The 14,980-nt window shown below is 50.0% G+C and overlaps 1 protein-coding gene across 2 annotated transcripts in view; it reads left to right on the plus strand.

Moving 5' to 3' along the window:
* GNG4 (G protein subunit gamma 4) overlaps positions 1 to 14,980 on the plus strand; it is a 45,177-nt gene that overhangs the window by 13,624 nt on the left and 16,573 nt on the right. For both annotated transcript variants that reach the window (XM_064487842.1, XM_031460824.2), the window contains exons 2-3: positions 8,460 to 8,566; positions 12,056 to 12,164. In XM_064487842.1, the coding sequence (XP_064343912.1) occupies positions 12,066 to 12,164 (99 nt within the window). In that variant the 5' untranslated portion in view covers positions 8,460 to 8,566; positions 12,056 to 12,065. The remainder of the gene's footprint in view (positions 1 to 8,459; positions 8,567 to 12,055; positions 12,165 to 14,980) is intronic.

Raw genomic sequence — 14,980 nt, forward strand, 5'->3', positions numbered from 1 at the left:
ATTGACAATGCTATGTTAGTTTCTGGTGCACAGTGTAGTGATTCAGTTATGTGTTTATATATATATTCTTTTTTCAGATTCTTTTTCCACTATAGGTTATTACAAGATATTGAATATAGTTCCCTGTGCTGTACAGTAGGACCCAGTTGTTTATCTATTTTATATATAGTAGTGTAGAGCTGCAAATCCCAATTCATTGCTGTATTTTTCCTCAGGATCAAGCCATTAAGTTGTTATCTAATCTCAAAACAATGTAATTAGACAATCTCTAATATTCTATCAGTTTTGTTACCACCTGTTCAAGGCATTTACTTGATTCTCATCTCTTGGGGCCAAGAAGATGACAGACGGTCACAAAGGCGAAGACTGAAACGCAGAAACTGGCAACGTGCTAGGAGTCGTACGAAAAATCAAAAACAGAAGGATTAGAGTGGGCAGACCCCTCGTCTCCCCTTCCCGCCTGGAAAACACTCTTTTTTCTGATTGTTTAAGCGCCCTCCAGAACAGGCACCAGGAGCTTCCTAACGACTTCCCATGAAGGGAGATTCTCTAACGAGGCTCTGCAAGCTTGTTCGGCAGCCAGTGTTCGCACAAAGGTGAAAGGCTATCGGCTCAGCCCCGCCCCTGCGCCTGGCAACGCGGCCCGCTGGCCCACTGCCTGCGGCTGGTTTTCTGTGCCATCTCAGGGTTTATTTTCAGTTCTTCTGTAACGTATACACAGAATGATGTTTTCTTGTCAGTAAAGCGCTTTCTTTTGGCTAGGCAAGAATTAATCCATACGTCGCCGTTCTTAGAAGAATTAGGAAAAGTAAATTACACCGGGTGTGTAAACAGCCTTAAGTCAGGAGCCGCTAGGAGCCCAGCAGCACCGCCTCCTGGGAGCGTGAGCATCTGTGCCCCCAGGAGGGCTGGTCAGTGGAGGCTTCCGGTGGACAGAGCAGTGGGTACCCAGCTCCAGCCGCGTTTCAGAGTTCCTCCCCAGACGATGTGCCCCTCGAGTCCACAGGCCACGCTTCCTAAGTGGCTCTGAGCTACACCCACCCCCATGCAGGGGGGACAGGGGGCCATCACACAGACCTCACCCTGGTCCTGGGGGCAACTTCACTCTCTCCAGGTGGGCTAGCTTTCCTCCCTGAGGATGTTAACACATGGAAGGCTTGCCGTGAAAATTTAAGGGGACGCTGGATCCCAGGGTTGTGCAGATGTGGTGTCACATTTGCACAGTCCTGACATGGTAGTGCCTCCTTAGTTTCTGAACTCCAGGTGCCTCACCTGTCTCTGCTAGTCCAGGCCCTGCCCCCCAAGCTTTGAAAAGGGTGGGAAGGTCCAAAAAACGAGAAGACAAGCCACAGACTGGGAGAAAATATTTGCAAAATATATCTAATAAAGGACTGGTATCCAAAATCTAGAAAGAACTTTTAAAAATTCAACAATAAGAAAACAAACCAACCCTATTGAAAATGGGCAAGAGTTCTGCACAGGCACCTCACCAAAAGAAAGACACAGGGTATCTTTTTAAATAAGCATGTGAAGAGGTGCTCCACATTGTGTGTCATCAGGGAAATGCAAATCAAAACAAGGAGCTAATCACTACACACCGATTAAAATGGCCAAAATCCAAAACACTGAAAACACCAAATGCTGGTGAGGATGTGGAGCGACAGGAAGTCCCATTGTTAGTGGTGGGAACGCAAAATGGAGCGGACACTTTGGAAGACAGTGCGGCAGTTCCTAACCAAACTAAACATACTCTTATCACACAACCTAGCAGTTGTGCTCCTTGGTGTTTACCCAGAGAAGCTGAAAACATGTATCCACACAACCTGCACACAGATATTTGCAGCAGCTTTACTCATAACCTCTGAAACTTGGAAGCAACCAAGATGTCCTTCAGTAGGTGAAGGGATAAGCTGTGGTACAGCCATAAAATGGTATATTATTCAGCACTGAAAAGAAATTAGCTACTAAGCTGTGAAAAGACATGGAGGAATCTTCAGTGCACAGTAGTAAGTGAAAGCAGCCGATCTGAAAGGTCATATACTGCATGATTCCAACTACATGGCATTCTGAAAAAGGCACAGCTAGAAATAGATTAAAAGGTAAGTGGTTGCGTTAGAATGGCCATCCTTAAAAAGTCCACAAATGATAAATGCTGGAGAGGATGTGGAGAAAAGGGAACCCTCCTACACTGCTGGGGGAATGTAGTTTGCAGCCACTATGGAGAACAGTATTGAGATTCCTCAAGAAACTAAGAGCTACCGTATTATCCATCAGTCCCACTCCAGGGCATGTATCTGGAGAAGACTATAATTTGAAAAGATGCATGCACCCCAATGTTCATAGCAGCACTATTTACAACAGCCAAGACAGAGCAGCAACCTAATTGTCCATTGACAGATGTCTGGATAAAGAAGTTGTGATATATTTCTACAATGGAGTACTACTCAGCCATAAAAAAGAATAAAATAATGCCATTTGCAGCAACATGGATGGACCTAGAGATTGTCATTCTAGGTGAAGTAAGTCAGACAGAGGAAGAAAAATACCATATGATATCACTCATATGTGGAATCTAAAAAAAAAAAAATAGACACAAATGAACTTATTTACAAAATAGAAACAGACTCACAGATGTAGAAAACAAACTTATGGTTACCATGGGGGAAATGGGGTAGGAAGGGATAAAATGGGAGTTCAGGATTTGCAGATGCTAACTACTGTATATAAAATAAATAAACAACAAGTTCATACTATATAGCACAGGGAACTATATTCAATATCTTGTAGTAGCCTATAATGAAAAAGAATATGAAAAGGAATATATGTATGTGTGTGTATGGCTGAAACATGCTGCTGTACTCCAGAAATTGACACAACACTGTAAACTGACTATACTTCAATTTATATAAAAAAAAAGATAAATGGTTGCCAGGAATTAGGCAAAGAACTGATTTTTTTTTTTAACAGGCTACTTCTTAGAGCAGTTTTAGGTTCACAGCAGAATTGAGCACAAAGTGGAGAGAGTTCTCATGTACCCCCTACCCCCACGTATTTCAGAATCCTGAAGAAATGAGACAGTTGTTACAATCGATGAATGTCCGTTAACACATCATCACCACCCAAAGTCCGCAGTTTACATCTGGGTTTATTCTTGGGGTTGTACATTCTATGGGTTCGGACAAAGCCTCAGAAGACTTTTAGGGCAGTGAAACTATTGTGTATTATGCTGCAGTGGTGGAGTCATATCATTACACACCTGTCCAAACCCCCCTTGGAAGCTCCTTTCAAGGTCAGTTCTTCCCCAGGCTCAAGAAAGTCAGCTGTGTGTTACAGATTTTTCCAAGAGCTTCAGCTCACGGAAAGCCCTCCTCTTACCGTGTTCAGGAGCCGGTTTCTAAATAGCACCCATGGCCAAGACAAGTAACAGATTGTCAAAGGCAAGAGGAAACAGCGATGGAGTCAAAGACAGCAGAGAAATCTTACTTGATGTGTCTTACTCTTAAAAATCTCATAGGAAGCAAATAATTTGGGAAATAATTGACACAGATACTCACGTGCATGTGCACACAATGTAAAATAAAACCCTGATTTTTTTTAACAAAAATCATCTTATTTTTTAAAAAAAGAGATTAATTCTCCAGGAATGTGAAAATTAATGATTTGCCCTACGAACGCTTTTAGAAAATCCATTCTTCTTGAATGTCGCTGGGAGCTGACGTGTGATGACGTTTATCCTTTCCTCAATGAAGAATTTCGTGGAAAACTCAAACGTATCATCTTTTTCTGTCAGTCGCTTCCCACTTTGTAAAAATAGCTTTTCTGTTGAAAGAATGCCATGTAAAACGGGCTCCGGCACCGTCTGAGCTACCACACTGCCTCTCAGAGGGCTTGGCCTGGGCCCCGTGACCCCTTTCCTTCTGAGTCCCTCTTTGGCACGGGGATGTCTACCCCGTGCCTGCCTCGCCACTGTTTTTTTGGAAGCAGGTGACTTGCCTGGTCTCAGTTTCGCAGCTGGAGAGGATGAATCATGCCTCGAGTCTTACCCACATGTGATTTAGACGGTACTTAGATGAGATTTTGGAGTTGGGATGGATGCTGGGATAGATTAAGACTTTGGGGCTGTTGGGATGGGGTGAATTTATTTTTCACGTAAGAAGGACAGGAATTTGGGGGTCCAGGGGATGGAGTGCTACAAACTGAAGTGCGTCGCCCACTGAATTCAGAATGTCACAGAATGTGACCGTATTTGGAAATAGGGCCTTTAAAGAGGTAATTACTGGACTCATGTGGGTGGGCCCTAACCCAGCAGGACTGGCGTCCTTATAAAGAGAGGAGGTGAGGACACCCACGTGCAGAGGGGACACCATTCGAGGGCAGAGCGAGGAGGCAGCGTCTGCCGGCCCAAGAGAGAACCCTGGGAAGAAACCAGCCCTGCCTGCACTTTGGTCTCGGGCTTCTGGGCTTCAGGACTGCGAGGAAGGAGACGTCTGCTGTTTACGCCCCCCTGCGGGGCTGCTTCGTCGCAGCCCCTCCCCTCCTCTCACGCTGCTGGCTCCGCAGCATTTGTCTGATGTGCCATAGGGATCAGCCCGCGCCCTTCAGAGACTCTTTCTGGACTAAGTGAGAGATGGACGTGGTCTCCCTGCACCGCCTGCGCGGGCGGGCGCTCCCTGTGTGAGAATCTCTGCCCTGTGGGTGACGGCCTTGGCTTCTGACCTCCTGCCGGGCTCCTGGACTCTCACGGAGACACGCGGGGGAAGGGGAGAGGGACAGCTGGGCAGGAATTTCAGCAGGAGTGTTGTCAGAAGGGATCAAAGAATGAGGAGGACACTCAAGGAAGACACAGGAACCAACCTGAAGGGGCCCCGACTGGCGACGCCTGGGGCAGCTTGTGAATGAAAACAGATCCTGGCGGTAAGGTGTGACAGCCTCCTGCCAGACAGCAGACCGCGGGCCCCTGCTGATGCCGGCCAGCGCGTGGAGCCGTGGGGAGCCTGAGGAACAAACCTAGTGCCCGAGTGTCTTCTCACCATTAGAAAAAGTGCAACTACAGAGTGGGAAAACCTGGCAGATGCCACGCTGGTCAAGAGACAAAAATAAACAGCAGCTGTGGGACAAGCTGGCAGTCTGGTGTCCCCGACAGGAGGCATGGGAACCGTGGGGTAGGTGTTCCCTGACGTCCGTGCCCAGGACCAACGCCTGACTTCCCGAGGGAGCCTGAAACAAGGCCAGACTGAGGGACATTCTAAGACATGAGAACTACACGTGTTTCTAAAGAACGTTATTGGTAACTTGAATGGAGTCTGAAGATTAAACGGTAGTAACGTTCCAGGGTGAACCTCCTGACTTTGATGGTTGAATTGTGGTCCGTGTAGGAGAAGGCCCTTGTTTGTAGGAAATACACAGTATTCGGGGGCATTGGGGAATCGGGTTGGCAACTCACACACGAGTGGTTCAGGAAAAAAATTATTACTTACAATCTTTCCATAAACTTGAGGTTGTCACAAAACGTACATTTGTCTGATGTTAAGACAGGTTTTTTCAGTGATGCCAACAAGCCCATGAGAAGATGCTCAGCGTCATTAGCCATCAGGCAGATGCAGAGGGAAACCACAGTGCGGTCCCACTTCACGCCCCCAGGATGACTACTGCCCCCCCCCCCCGCCAAAGAAACAGAAAAGGAACAATGTTGGCGAGGATGTGGAAGAACTTGAACCCCTGAACACGGCTGGTGAAATTTCCAGATAGGCAGACCCAAAGGGACAGAGCAGATGGATGGTTGCCAGGCTTCGGGGCAGGGGCAGAGACCTGCTTAGCGGCACGCTTTCATTTCAGAGTGATTGAAGCGTGTTGGAACAAGGTCGAGGCGGTGTTTGCACAACGTGAGTGGGTTGAATGCCACTGATTGTTCACTTTAAAGTGGTTAATTTGTTTATTGAAGATTTATTTGCAATGTGTTAGTTTCAGGTGTACAGCAAAGTGATTGGTCTAGAGATTATCATATTAAGTGAAGTTAAGTCAGACGGAAAAAGATAAATACCATATGATATCATTTTTATGTGGAATCTGGGGGAAAAAATGATACAAGTGAACTTATTTACAAAGCAGAAAGAGACTCACAGACATAGAAAACAAACTGGTTACCTAAGGGGTGGGGGGAGGGATAAATTAGGAGCTTGGGATTAACACATACATGCTACTATAGATAAAATAGATAAAATGGTTAATATGTGAATTTCATCTCAACAATCTTTTTTTTAATTCAAGCATTTTGATGTAAGTGTTGTATTTTTTTAAAAAAAAAGAGGAAGTGGTAAGATAGAACGCAGTGGCCAGCAGCAGGAGTCTTTAGAAACAGTATTGCCTATAACCGGTCCCAGAGGCTGGACCCACTGCGTCCTAACCGGACAGCTCGCTTTGTGCGTACACCGCTGTCCCCCAGCAGGGCACAGAGAGCCGTGGCACCGAAGTCCACAGCAGAGGGGATAAGCCCTCCGCAGGGGAGGCAGCGCATCTAGATGCACGGCAGCCACTGGTCTGCTTGACGCTGGAGGATGCCCCCAGCCCTACAGGATGGTCGAATAACTGTGGATGGGGTGAAAAGGGGTCTCGCTGGGAGGGGTGCATGAACTCATTCTCTTCCATCAAGCACATGACCCACTAAATTTGTGCTGACATCTTTGACTGCATACTGTGTGACGTACGGTGTATGCAGTTGAGATAACTTGCAGAACAAGCCGGTCTGTATCATTATCTCTGTAGACAGATGTTTCCCCGAGAGCAGGCTCCACAATTTGCCAAACGCAATGGCCAACAGCCTCATTTGCCGGGAGGGGTACTGTTCAGTGGTGGAGCGTGTGCTCAGCATGCACGAGTTCTTGGGTTCAATCCCCAGTCCTTCCGTTAAATAAGTAAATATATAAACCTAATTACCTTCTCCCCGCCAAAGAGACTGCGCTCTCCATAGAAACTACACAGTGGTTTGGTGTCCGGGGACTCAACAGCTCGGCTGTCACTTCACTCTGCCAGGTTTCACTTGATGAAGCCTCAGGCACAGTCCCAACAGCTTTGTGCCTCTGGCTCCACAAAGAATAATTTACTGGTTCTGTTGGCACTGGAGTCTTTTTCCTTCAAATCTGAAAAGCAAAGGAGAACGCCACAGATGAGTGTGGGGTCCCCTTCCTCCGTCCCCTCACCCCTAGCCCACCCGCCATGCTGGTCTGAGTCCAGGCGCTACCTGGCCCGGATGCTCCCCCCAGCCCCCCATCCCTTCCAGGACCAGGACTTCTACTGCCCCTTCAAGTCATCAGTTTATGTCCCCATCCTCTAGGTGAGCCCACGCTCACTTCTAGGCTCCTTCCCTCCTCCCTTTAGAAGTTGGTGGGGGCGGGGCGCGCTCACGATGGAGAACCTGTCTGCCTCCTCGGCGTATCAGGTCAGGAACCCCATGGGCCCCACAACTGGGGCCAACCAGCCGTCAAGGTCCTGTGCCATTTGGAAAACTAGTGGCTTGAAAACAGAGAACAAGTGGGTTTTGAGAGCAGTGTTCACTAAGTGCAAAGAAACAGGTGAATAGACCCCGAAGGGCTTGCTAATAGCAGAGGGAAAAAACAGGGGAGGAGACGAGGGTAAAACTACACCGAAGCCTCACGACTCTGGGGGCGAGGGGAGCGTCCAGATGCAACAGATGACCCTGACAGGGAGAAACGCGCCCGCGGGAAAGGGCAGGTGCGCGCAGCGGGGCGGGGAAAGGTGCTGAGCGCGACCTCAACCCAGGCCTCACGTGGAGCCACAGCGTCGCCCCATTCCTGTCTGGCCTCTGTCTTTGCTCCAGGTCCCCTGGGATCCCAGGGGTTGGATGCTGTAGGGCAGGACGCTGGGGACCCGGGAGGGAGCCCATTGTCCCCAAGCCAGCCTTTCTGGAGGAGGGAGGTGGCAGGGTTGCTTGTCTCTGTGAAGAACCCCCTGCTTTAAAGCCATCAATCCAATCATCTCTTCTAAACATCTTGTGGTCGGAATGGGTTTTTCCTGCTCTGTGTAAGAGTCACGGGCGTCAGCGTGTTAACCGTAGTTCTCTCAGCGCAAATGCGTTATGATCCGTCTTCGTTTTCTTTGTTGTAACTTTCTCCAGCTTCATGTTTTTCTGCGATGGACATACCTTTTCATAATAAGGAAAAAATCATCTGAACTGTTTCTGGCTGGCAGAGGTCTGGCTGGAGCAGGGACAGAAAGAGGGAGAGGGGAGGGCAGTGTGCAGGGTGGGGGTGGCCTGTGGCCTCCAGGTGTTCCCCTCGGCTCTTTCTGCCTTTGGTTCACTGTGTCCCCTGTGGTCGGATGGGCGAGCCGGGTGTGCAGAGACAGCCGCTGAGCGCCGGGATGGGGCACCGAGGGAGCCGGGCGGTCTGGAGGGCACCTGGCGTCTGCCGCACCTGGTGACCCCTCTCTGGTTGTGCTTCCAGGTGAGCCTCAAAGCAGGAGCCCCGAGTCAGCCTCTCATCTGACAGCTGCCACCTGCCACCCCTGGACTGCCCCCTGCCCGGACCTGTGACCACGCTGCCTCTCGCAGGTGAGAAAGTGAGGTGTGCTGTGCAAGGGCAGGTTCTCTGGAGAGCAGGTGCTCTGCCCTCAGCACGTAGGGGGGCTGGGGAGAGGCTGGGCCATCGGGGTCCCTGATGTGTGGCCAGATCCTCCCCCCAGCACTTCCTTCCAGCAGTGGTCACCATCCCCCATGTAGCCTGTCTTACAAGGCACCCCTCCTCTCATCCCCCCAGGGGAGTGGATGTGCCCTGTCTTGGAGCAGCAGTGGGTGGAGAACCAAGCCACCTCGGGAAATCAGGTTGTGTGCACCCCCCAGGAAAAGAGGCGTTCCTCAGGGAGGCACCCTGGCTCAGCAGCGGGCTGTGACAGTGTGGGGAGGGGGCCAACCAGTGCGCCCGCCCACCTGCCCCCTGCAGCCTAAGCTGCCTGGTCCCTTCAGGCCCAGTGGGCTGCCTCTTGGGCATTCCCCAGAGAGACAGGCTGCCATACACCCCCAGCCAGCCCTTACCAGGGGCTTGTGGAGACAAGTCGTGCAGGGAGGGTGGCTGAAAAGGCACAGTAACATCCACACATCCAGAAATTCTAAGCACTGTGTCCCAAGTCACGGCAGATCAGAGCACTGGAGACTGCCCTGCCCCCGACTCTGGGCTGAGCGAGATATACACCACAGTGTGCAGCCCATCAGAACCCCCAGGAAAGCCGTCCATGTGAGTGGACCCTGTGTGCCCAGGAGAAGGACATCTGGCCACGGTGGTGACAGGGCCTGTCCCCTGAGTAGCTGGCACATTTTCCCTTCTGCCTCATCTTCTAAAAGCCAAGGGCCAAGTGAGTGGTCCACCATCTCATTCCATCCCCACTGCCTCCCACTCCCACTTCCCTCTTGGGTTGATGTGGGTGTCCACACACACACGCGCACCTGGAGAGAGACATGTATCGGTCCCCGTGGAGGTGTGGTGTCTGGATGGTCTTGAAAGGGCAGAGATGTTACTCATCTGGGATCTAAGAGGTGCCTTTAGCTCCGTTCAACAAAAGCCATTTCCTTCTCCAGTACCAGTACCTCCCTGGGTTACCTTGCCTACCGGGCGGGGTGGGGGTGGCCCCTCCCTGCCGTCTCAGGCCTAAGTTAGGCTGGGTTAGGATCACCCAAGGGGTGAGTCTGTCCTGGGAGAGGGATGGACCGAGGGTGTGGGGGATCCCTCTTCCGGCCCTGAAGGTCCCACTAGGCCAAGGAGGGTGACAGAGATCAGGGAAGTGTTTCCTTCCGCTTCCACTAACGAACTCTGCAAAATTAAGTTACTTCACCTCCATGAGAATTTTAAAAATGAGAAAGTTGGACCTGGACCCCTGAGCTCCTTTCTCATAGTGACTTCCGGTTATTCAGAGCCTTGCTGGTCGGCGGACCAGCAGCAACTGGGAGCTTGTTGGAAACGCAGAATCTTGTAAATAAAATTTGATATAGCTCCCAGTACAGTGGAACATGATTCATCTGTGAGAGGGAATGAAGCACTGATACTTGCTGCTGAATCTTGAAAAGTTTCTGCCGAGTGACAGCAGTCAGACACAAAAGAGAACACTGTGTGTATCGCTTGACGTGAAGTGTCCAGAAGAGGCAGATCCATAGACGGGAAGCACGTTAGGAGTTTCACCTCTCTGGGACGGATGGAAAATTCTGCAGTTAATCGTGGCAGCTGCACAACCTTATGCATGTACACAAAGCACTGAAATGTCTGCTTTAAAATGATGAATGTTATGGTATGTTAATTACATAGCAGCAGCAGCAGTCCCACCCCTGGGCAGATACCGGAGGAAACTCTAATTTAAAAAGATACAAGCACCCCCGTGTTCCCAGCAGCACTGTTTACAACAGCCAAGACAGGGAAGCAACCTGAATGACCTGAACGTCCATCCACAGATGACCAGATAAAGATGTGGTATATATGCGCAATGGAATACTACTCATCCATAAAAAAGAATAAAATAAAGCCATTTGTAGCAACATGGTTGGACCTGCAGATGATCATACTAAGTGAAGCAAGTCAAACAAAGACAAATATCATATAATATCACTTATATGTGGAATCTTAAAAAATGACACAAATGAACATATTTGCAAAACAAACAACTCACAGACATAGAAAACAAATTTATGGTTACCAAGGGGACAAGGTGGGGGGAATAAATTGGGCATTTGAGATTAGCAGATACACACTACTGTATATAAAACAGATAAACAACAAAGTCCTACTATACAGCACAGGGAACTATATACAATACCTTGTAACAGCCTATAATGAAAAAGAATATGAAAAGATATATGTATAACTGAATCACTATGCTGTACACCAGAAACTAACAACATTGTAAGTCAACTATACTTCAATTAAAAAAAATACATATCGGATCCAAATTTTCAATAAGTTGCAATTTCTTCCAACACCCTTTTAGGAAAAAAAAGAAAGTTTTATTTTTTTCAAACACTGCCTGTGGACAAATGAAGTTGCCATCACTCCTCATCCAGGCCAGCGAGTTAGTGTGTTTGTCAGAAAGCCCAGGGAGTGGCCTGCCCTCCGCAGGCCTGGCCAAGCCTCCCACACCTCCCTGTGCGCTGGTGAAAACCATTGTCACCGTGTGACCCACCCCCGGCTCTCGGGCTGAAGTGGTGGGCCCCCTCCAGGCCCTTCCTCATTAGCTGGGGTAACTCTTGTCTATGGCGCATGCTTTCTTGTGGGACACTCAGCATCACAGTGGGCCTCCAGCGTGATCACACGTCGGGGTAGGGAAAATTTCTTCCCCCTTCTAGAAAAACAAATCCGTGCTTGGGATAGGGGTGTGTACGTGTGTGTGTGTTCTTGCTTAAAAACAAACTCCCAGCATAAAAGTATGTCAACTTTATGGAATGACGGCAAATTCAAATTAATAACCCAGCAAGCCCATTTGGGGGAAACTTGCGTTTCGCACTACAGATGGCTAGGGGGCGCCGTATTTTCCACAGACAGTAGAAAGAACCTCTAACTGGGCTTCGAAGCTTTGAGTTTGGGTTCTGGGTCCACGAAATTTGGCTACGGGACCTTTGGCCCTCGGCTTAGCTGCTCTGCGGTTTGCACTTTCTTTACGTACAAAACAAAACTCAGTGTATTTTGTAAAGTTTGCAACTTTCAGGGCTGCTAGAAGAATGAGTAAACCAGGGTGTATGAAAATGATTTATTGCGAACAAAGCACAGTACAGATGCCAAGGTCTCATTATGGTCGCGGGGGCAGGAAAGTAACTCTGGGACCCCCTGTCACCTTCTGCTCCCTCTCGCCAGCGCTGGGAAGTCTTACAAACAAAAGCCCAACACCCTGCTCCCATCACTGTGATGAAGCGTCCTTTCTTACCCCAGGAGGGTCGGCTCCCGCTGCTCCCCAGCCTGGACAGAGATGCTGCAGGAATGGGGAGGGGGTGGGAGCTGAGGGGGGGGGTCTCTGTCTTACTTTTGGAAAAGCAGCTCTTCCAACCCCTGAACTTGGGTCGTTTCAGGGGCAGCGGAATGAAAGAAGGCATGTCCAGTAGCAGCACCACGAGCATCTCCCAGGCCAGGAGGGCCGTGGAGCAGCTGAAGATGGAGGCCTGCATGGACAGGGTGAAGGTAAGCAAGCCAGCCTGGCCCCCCAACCAGCACGCAGCTCAGATCATTCCTCCCCTTTGCCCAGCGGTCTTGTGAGAGTCACCCTCTAGAGCACCCGGCCAACCCTGGCAGCTGTAACATTTGCAGACGCCTGTTTGGTCCGGAGTTCTGAGTGTGCCCAAGGATTCGGGTGATGCAGAATACACAGTGTGCATGGATTCCGTCAGGAGTTGCCAAAAATAGACTCATACTCATCTCAGCTCTGTTTGGCACCATTGTCAGGCCGATGAGCGAGAGAGTTTAACCCTGAGATCCAGCTTCGTTTTCCCGCCTGATTCAGTGACTTTGAGGTTGGACCAGTGTCGGATGTTTTGATGGGGGCTGTCGGAGTGAAGTACCGAACCCTGCACCGTGCGTGTCGAATGCGCCTTTAGGGAAAGGGAGGAAGGCTGGCAGCCGTGTTCATTTCGCTGGTGAGTGTACGTCTCTTCATGCTGGGAGAGCTGACACGAGATGAAGCCACCTCTCCTCCAGATGCCACTGAGAAGCGAGGGGGAGGCCGGGTGAAGTGTGTGGCTCTGGGGTGCAGCTGAGGCTCATTGACTGTAATAGATCTGACAGCAGGACACGTGAGTCCAGTGTGTCTGCAGTCCTTGGGGACCAGGGTACCCAGGCATCTGGGATTCAAATAAGACAGACTCCCTGGAGCAGTGGGTGACACCAAAAGCCTTCTGTGGGCAGAGGGAGCAGCCCTCCCTCCCCGAGGCTCCTCCTGCCGAGAGCTCTGGCCGGGGAGCGCCAGCTCATGTCTCCATCAGGAAAGCTATCCCCTTTCCCAGGGCTTTGAGTCCAAGCTCTCCAAGGCGGCAGTAAACATGCACAAAGTGGCACGTGTGTACAAAGCAAGACGGAAATGCAGGATGGCCCGCGCTGGGTGTAAGCGGACCGGCTGCATTGTGCGCACACTGAGACCGACTGCAAATCGGACGCCAGTCCCTGATCACTGGGCCAGAGGAGGGGCCAGAAACGGAACTGTCCTGAAAGGGGGGGGGGGAGTGGGTCTGAGGCTGAGCGTTGCAGACAGTCAGCACTCTAGTGGTTCAAAGACAGGACAGACATCTGCTGAGAAGACGTGGGGAGATTCACTGTTTAGACAAACATCCCTGAGCACCTGCTCTGCCCTCAGCGCGGTCCTGGGGTGGAAACCCAAGTGGGACATTCCTGCAGTGTTGCTCAGAGAAGTCGCCTGGGGGTCGTGAGCTGGGAGCTGGTGATGAGGGGGCACTGAGGAGAAGGGAAGGCTGGTGTGAGCTAGCCTGGCTCATTTTGAGCCTTTGAACGTGACAGAGGAGCTGCAGGTTGTCCCGGGAAGGTGCCGGGTATGCAGGTACAGGTCGTGAAAGGGACTGGGGGTGCAGCCGAGGCGATGAGGTGAACTAAGGTGAGCAGGAGATGAAGCTGTCAGAGGCCAGGAGGCAGCGGGAGCCGCGGGGATCCCAGCAGAGGCAGCGAGGGGAAGAAAGCGGGTGTGGTGTGGACAGGGCCCGGGCGCCTGGAGAGGCCAGCACACCCAGTGTGGGAGACACCAGGGACAGAGCAGTTAGACCCCAACTGTCCAGGCTGTGGCCAGAGGACTGGAAAGACAGTGGGCAGCGGTTCTGGTGGTGGGACGGTTGCCATACTGGGGAGTTCGACTTTGGCAGGAGGATATACCCTGCAATAACAGGTGCCCCCCTGTGACCATCACCTCCCCGGGGGTCTTTGTGGGGACCACGTGCCCCCACGGGGAAAGGCGCTTCAAGAGTCACTAACAGAACATGCGCAGTCTCTAAAAGAAGGAGGAGAGATCGGAAGGCAACTCAAAGTCCCGTGTGTTACTCAGACGGTATTCAAGGGATGGGCGTCCTGGTCCTGCGGTGACTGGGTTATGGAATCACGGCTCCCTGATCCCGGGACAGGCCGCCCGAGGCATCTCAGACCCTGCTAATTCCAGTGACAGCACGTCAGATTTGGTTCAGAGATGGCAGAGCTTTGCCGTTGAAGAGGTGACCGGGACTGCTGGGGAGAGAGGTGGCCCTGAGGGACCACATCCCGGCCACAGCCTCATTGTCAAGTGATTTTGGGGGGCTTTTTGCTCACATAACCTTGAACACTTATTTATTTATTTTTAAATTATGGTAAGATACACATAACATATAATTTACCATCTTAACCATTTTTTATTGAAGTTGAGTTGATTTACAACGTTGTATTCGTTTCTGGTGCACAGCTTAGTGATTCAGTTATACATTTATATATGTGTTCTTTATCATTATAGGTTACTGCGGGCCATTGAGTATAGTTCCCGTGCTGTACAGTAGGGCTTTGTTGTTTATCTGCTCTGTACGTAGTAGTCTGTATTAACCATTTTTAAGTGTACAAATGCAGTAGCATTAAGTACACCCACAGTATCATGCAACCATCACCACCATCCATTTCCAGAACTTGTTCATTATCCCAAACAGACACTCTGTGCATTAAAGCCTAACTCCCCATCCCTCCATCCCTCAGCCTCTGGCAACTCCTCTGCTACTTTCTGTCTGTATGAATTTGACCATTCAAGGTATTTCATTCATGTAAGTGGAATCATACAGTATTTGTCCCAATTTTGTGTGTGGCTTATTTCACTTAGCATATGAAGTTTTGTCTCGTGTGGTGTGTGTCAGGATTTCATTGATTTGTTTGACTAAATAGTATTTCATTATATGCATGTGCCACAGTTTATTTGTCCATGCATCCTTTGATGAACATTTGGTTCTTTCCACCTTTTGGTTACTGTTAATAATGCTGCTGTTGCG

Source organism: Camelus dromedarius, chromosome 8 (genome assembly GCF_036321535.1).
Source record: "Camelus dromedarius isolate mCamDro1 chromosome 8, mCamDro1.pat, whole genome shotgun sequence".
NCBI lineage: Eukaryota > Metazoa > Chordata > Mammalia > Artiodactyla > Camelidae > Camelus > Camelus dromedarius.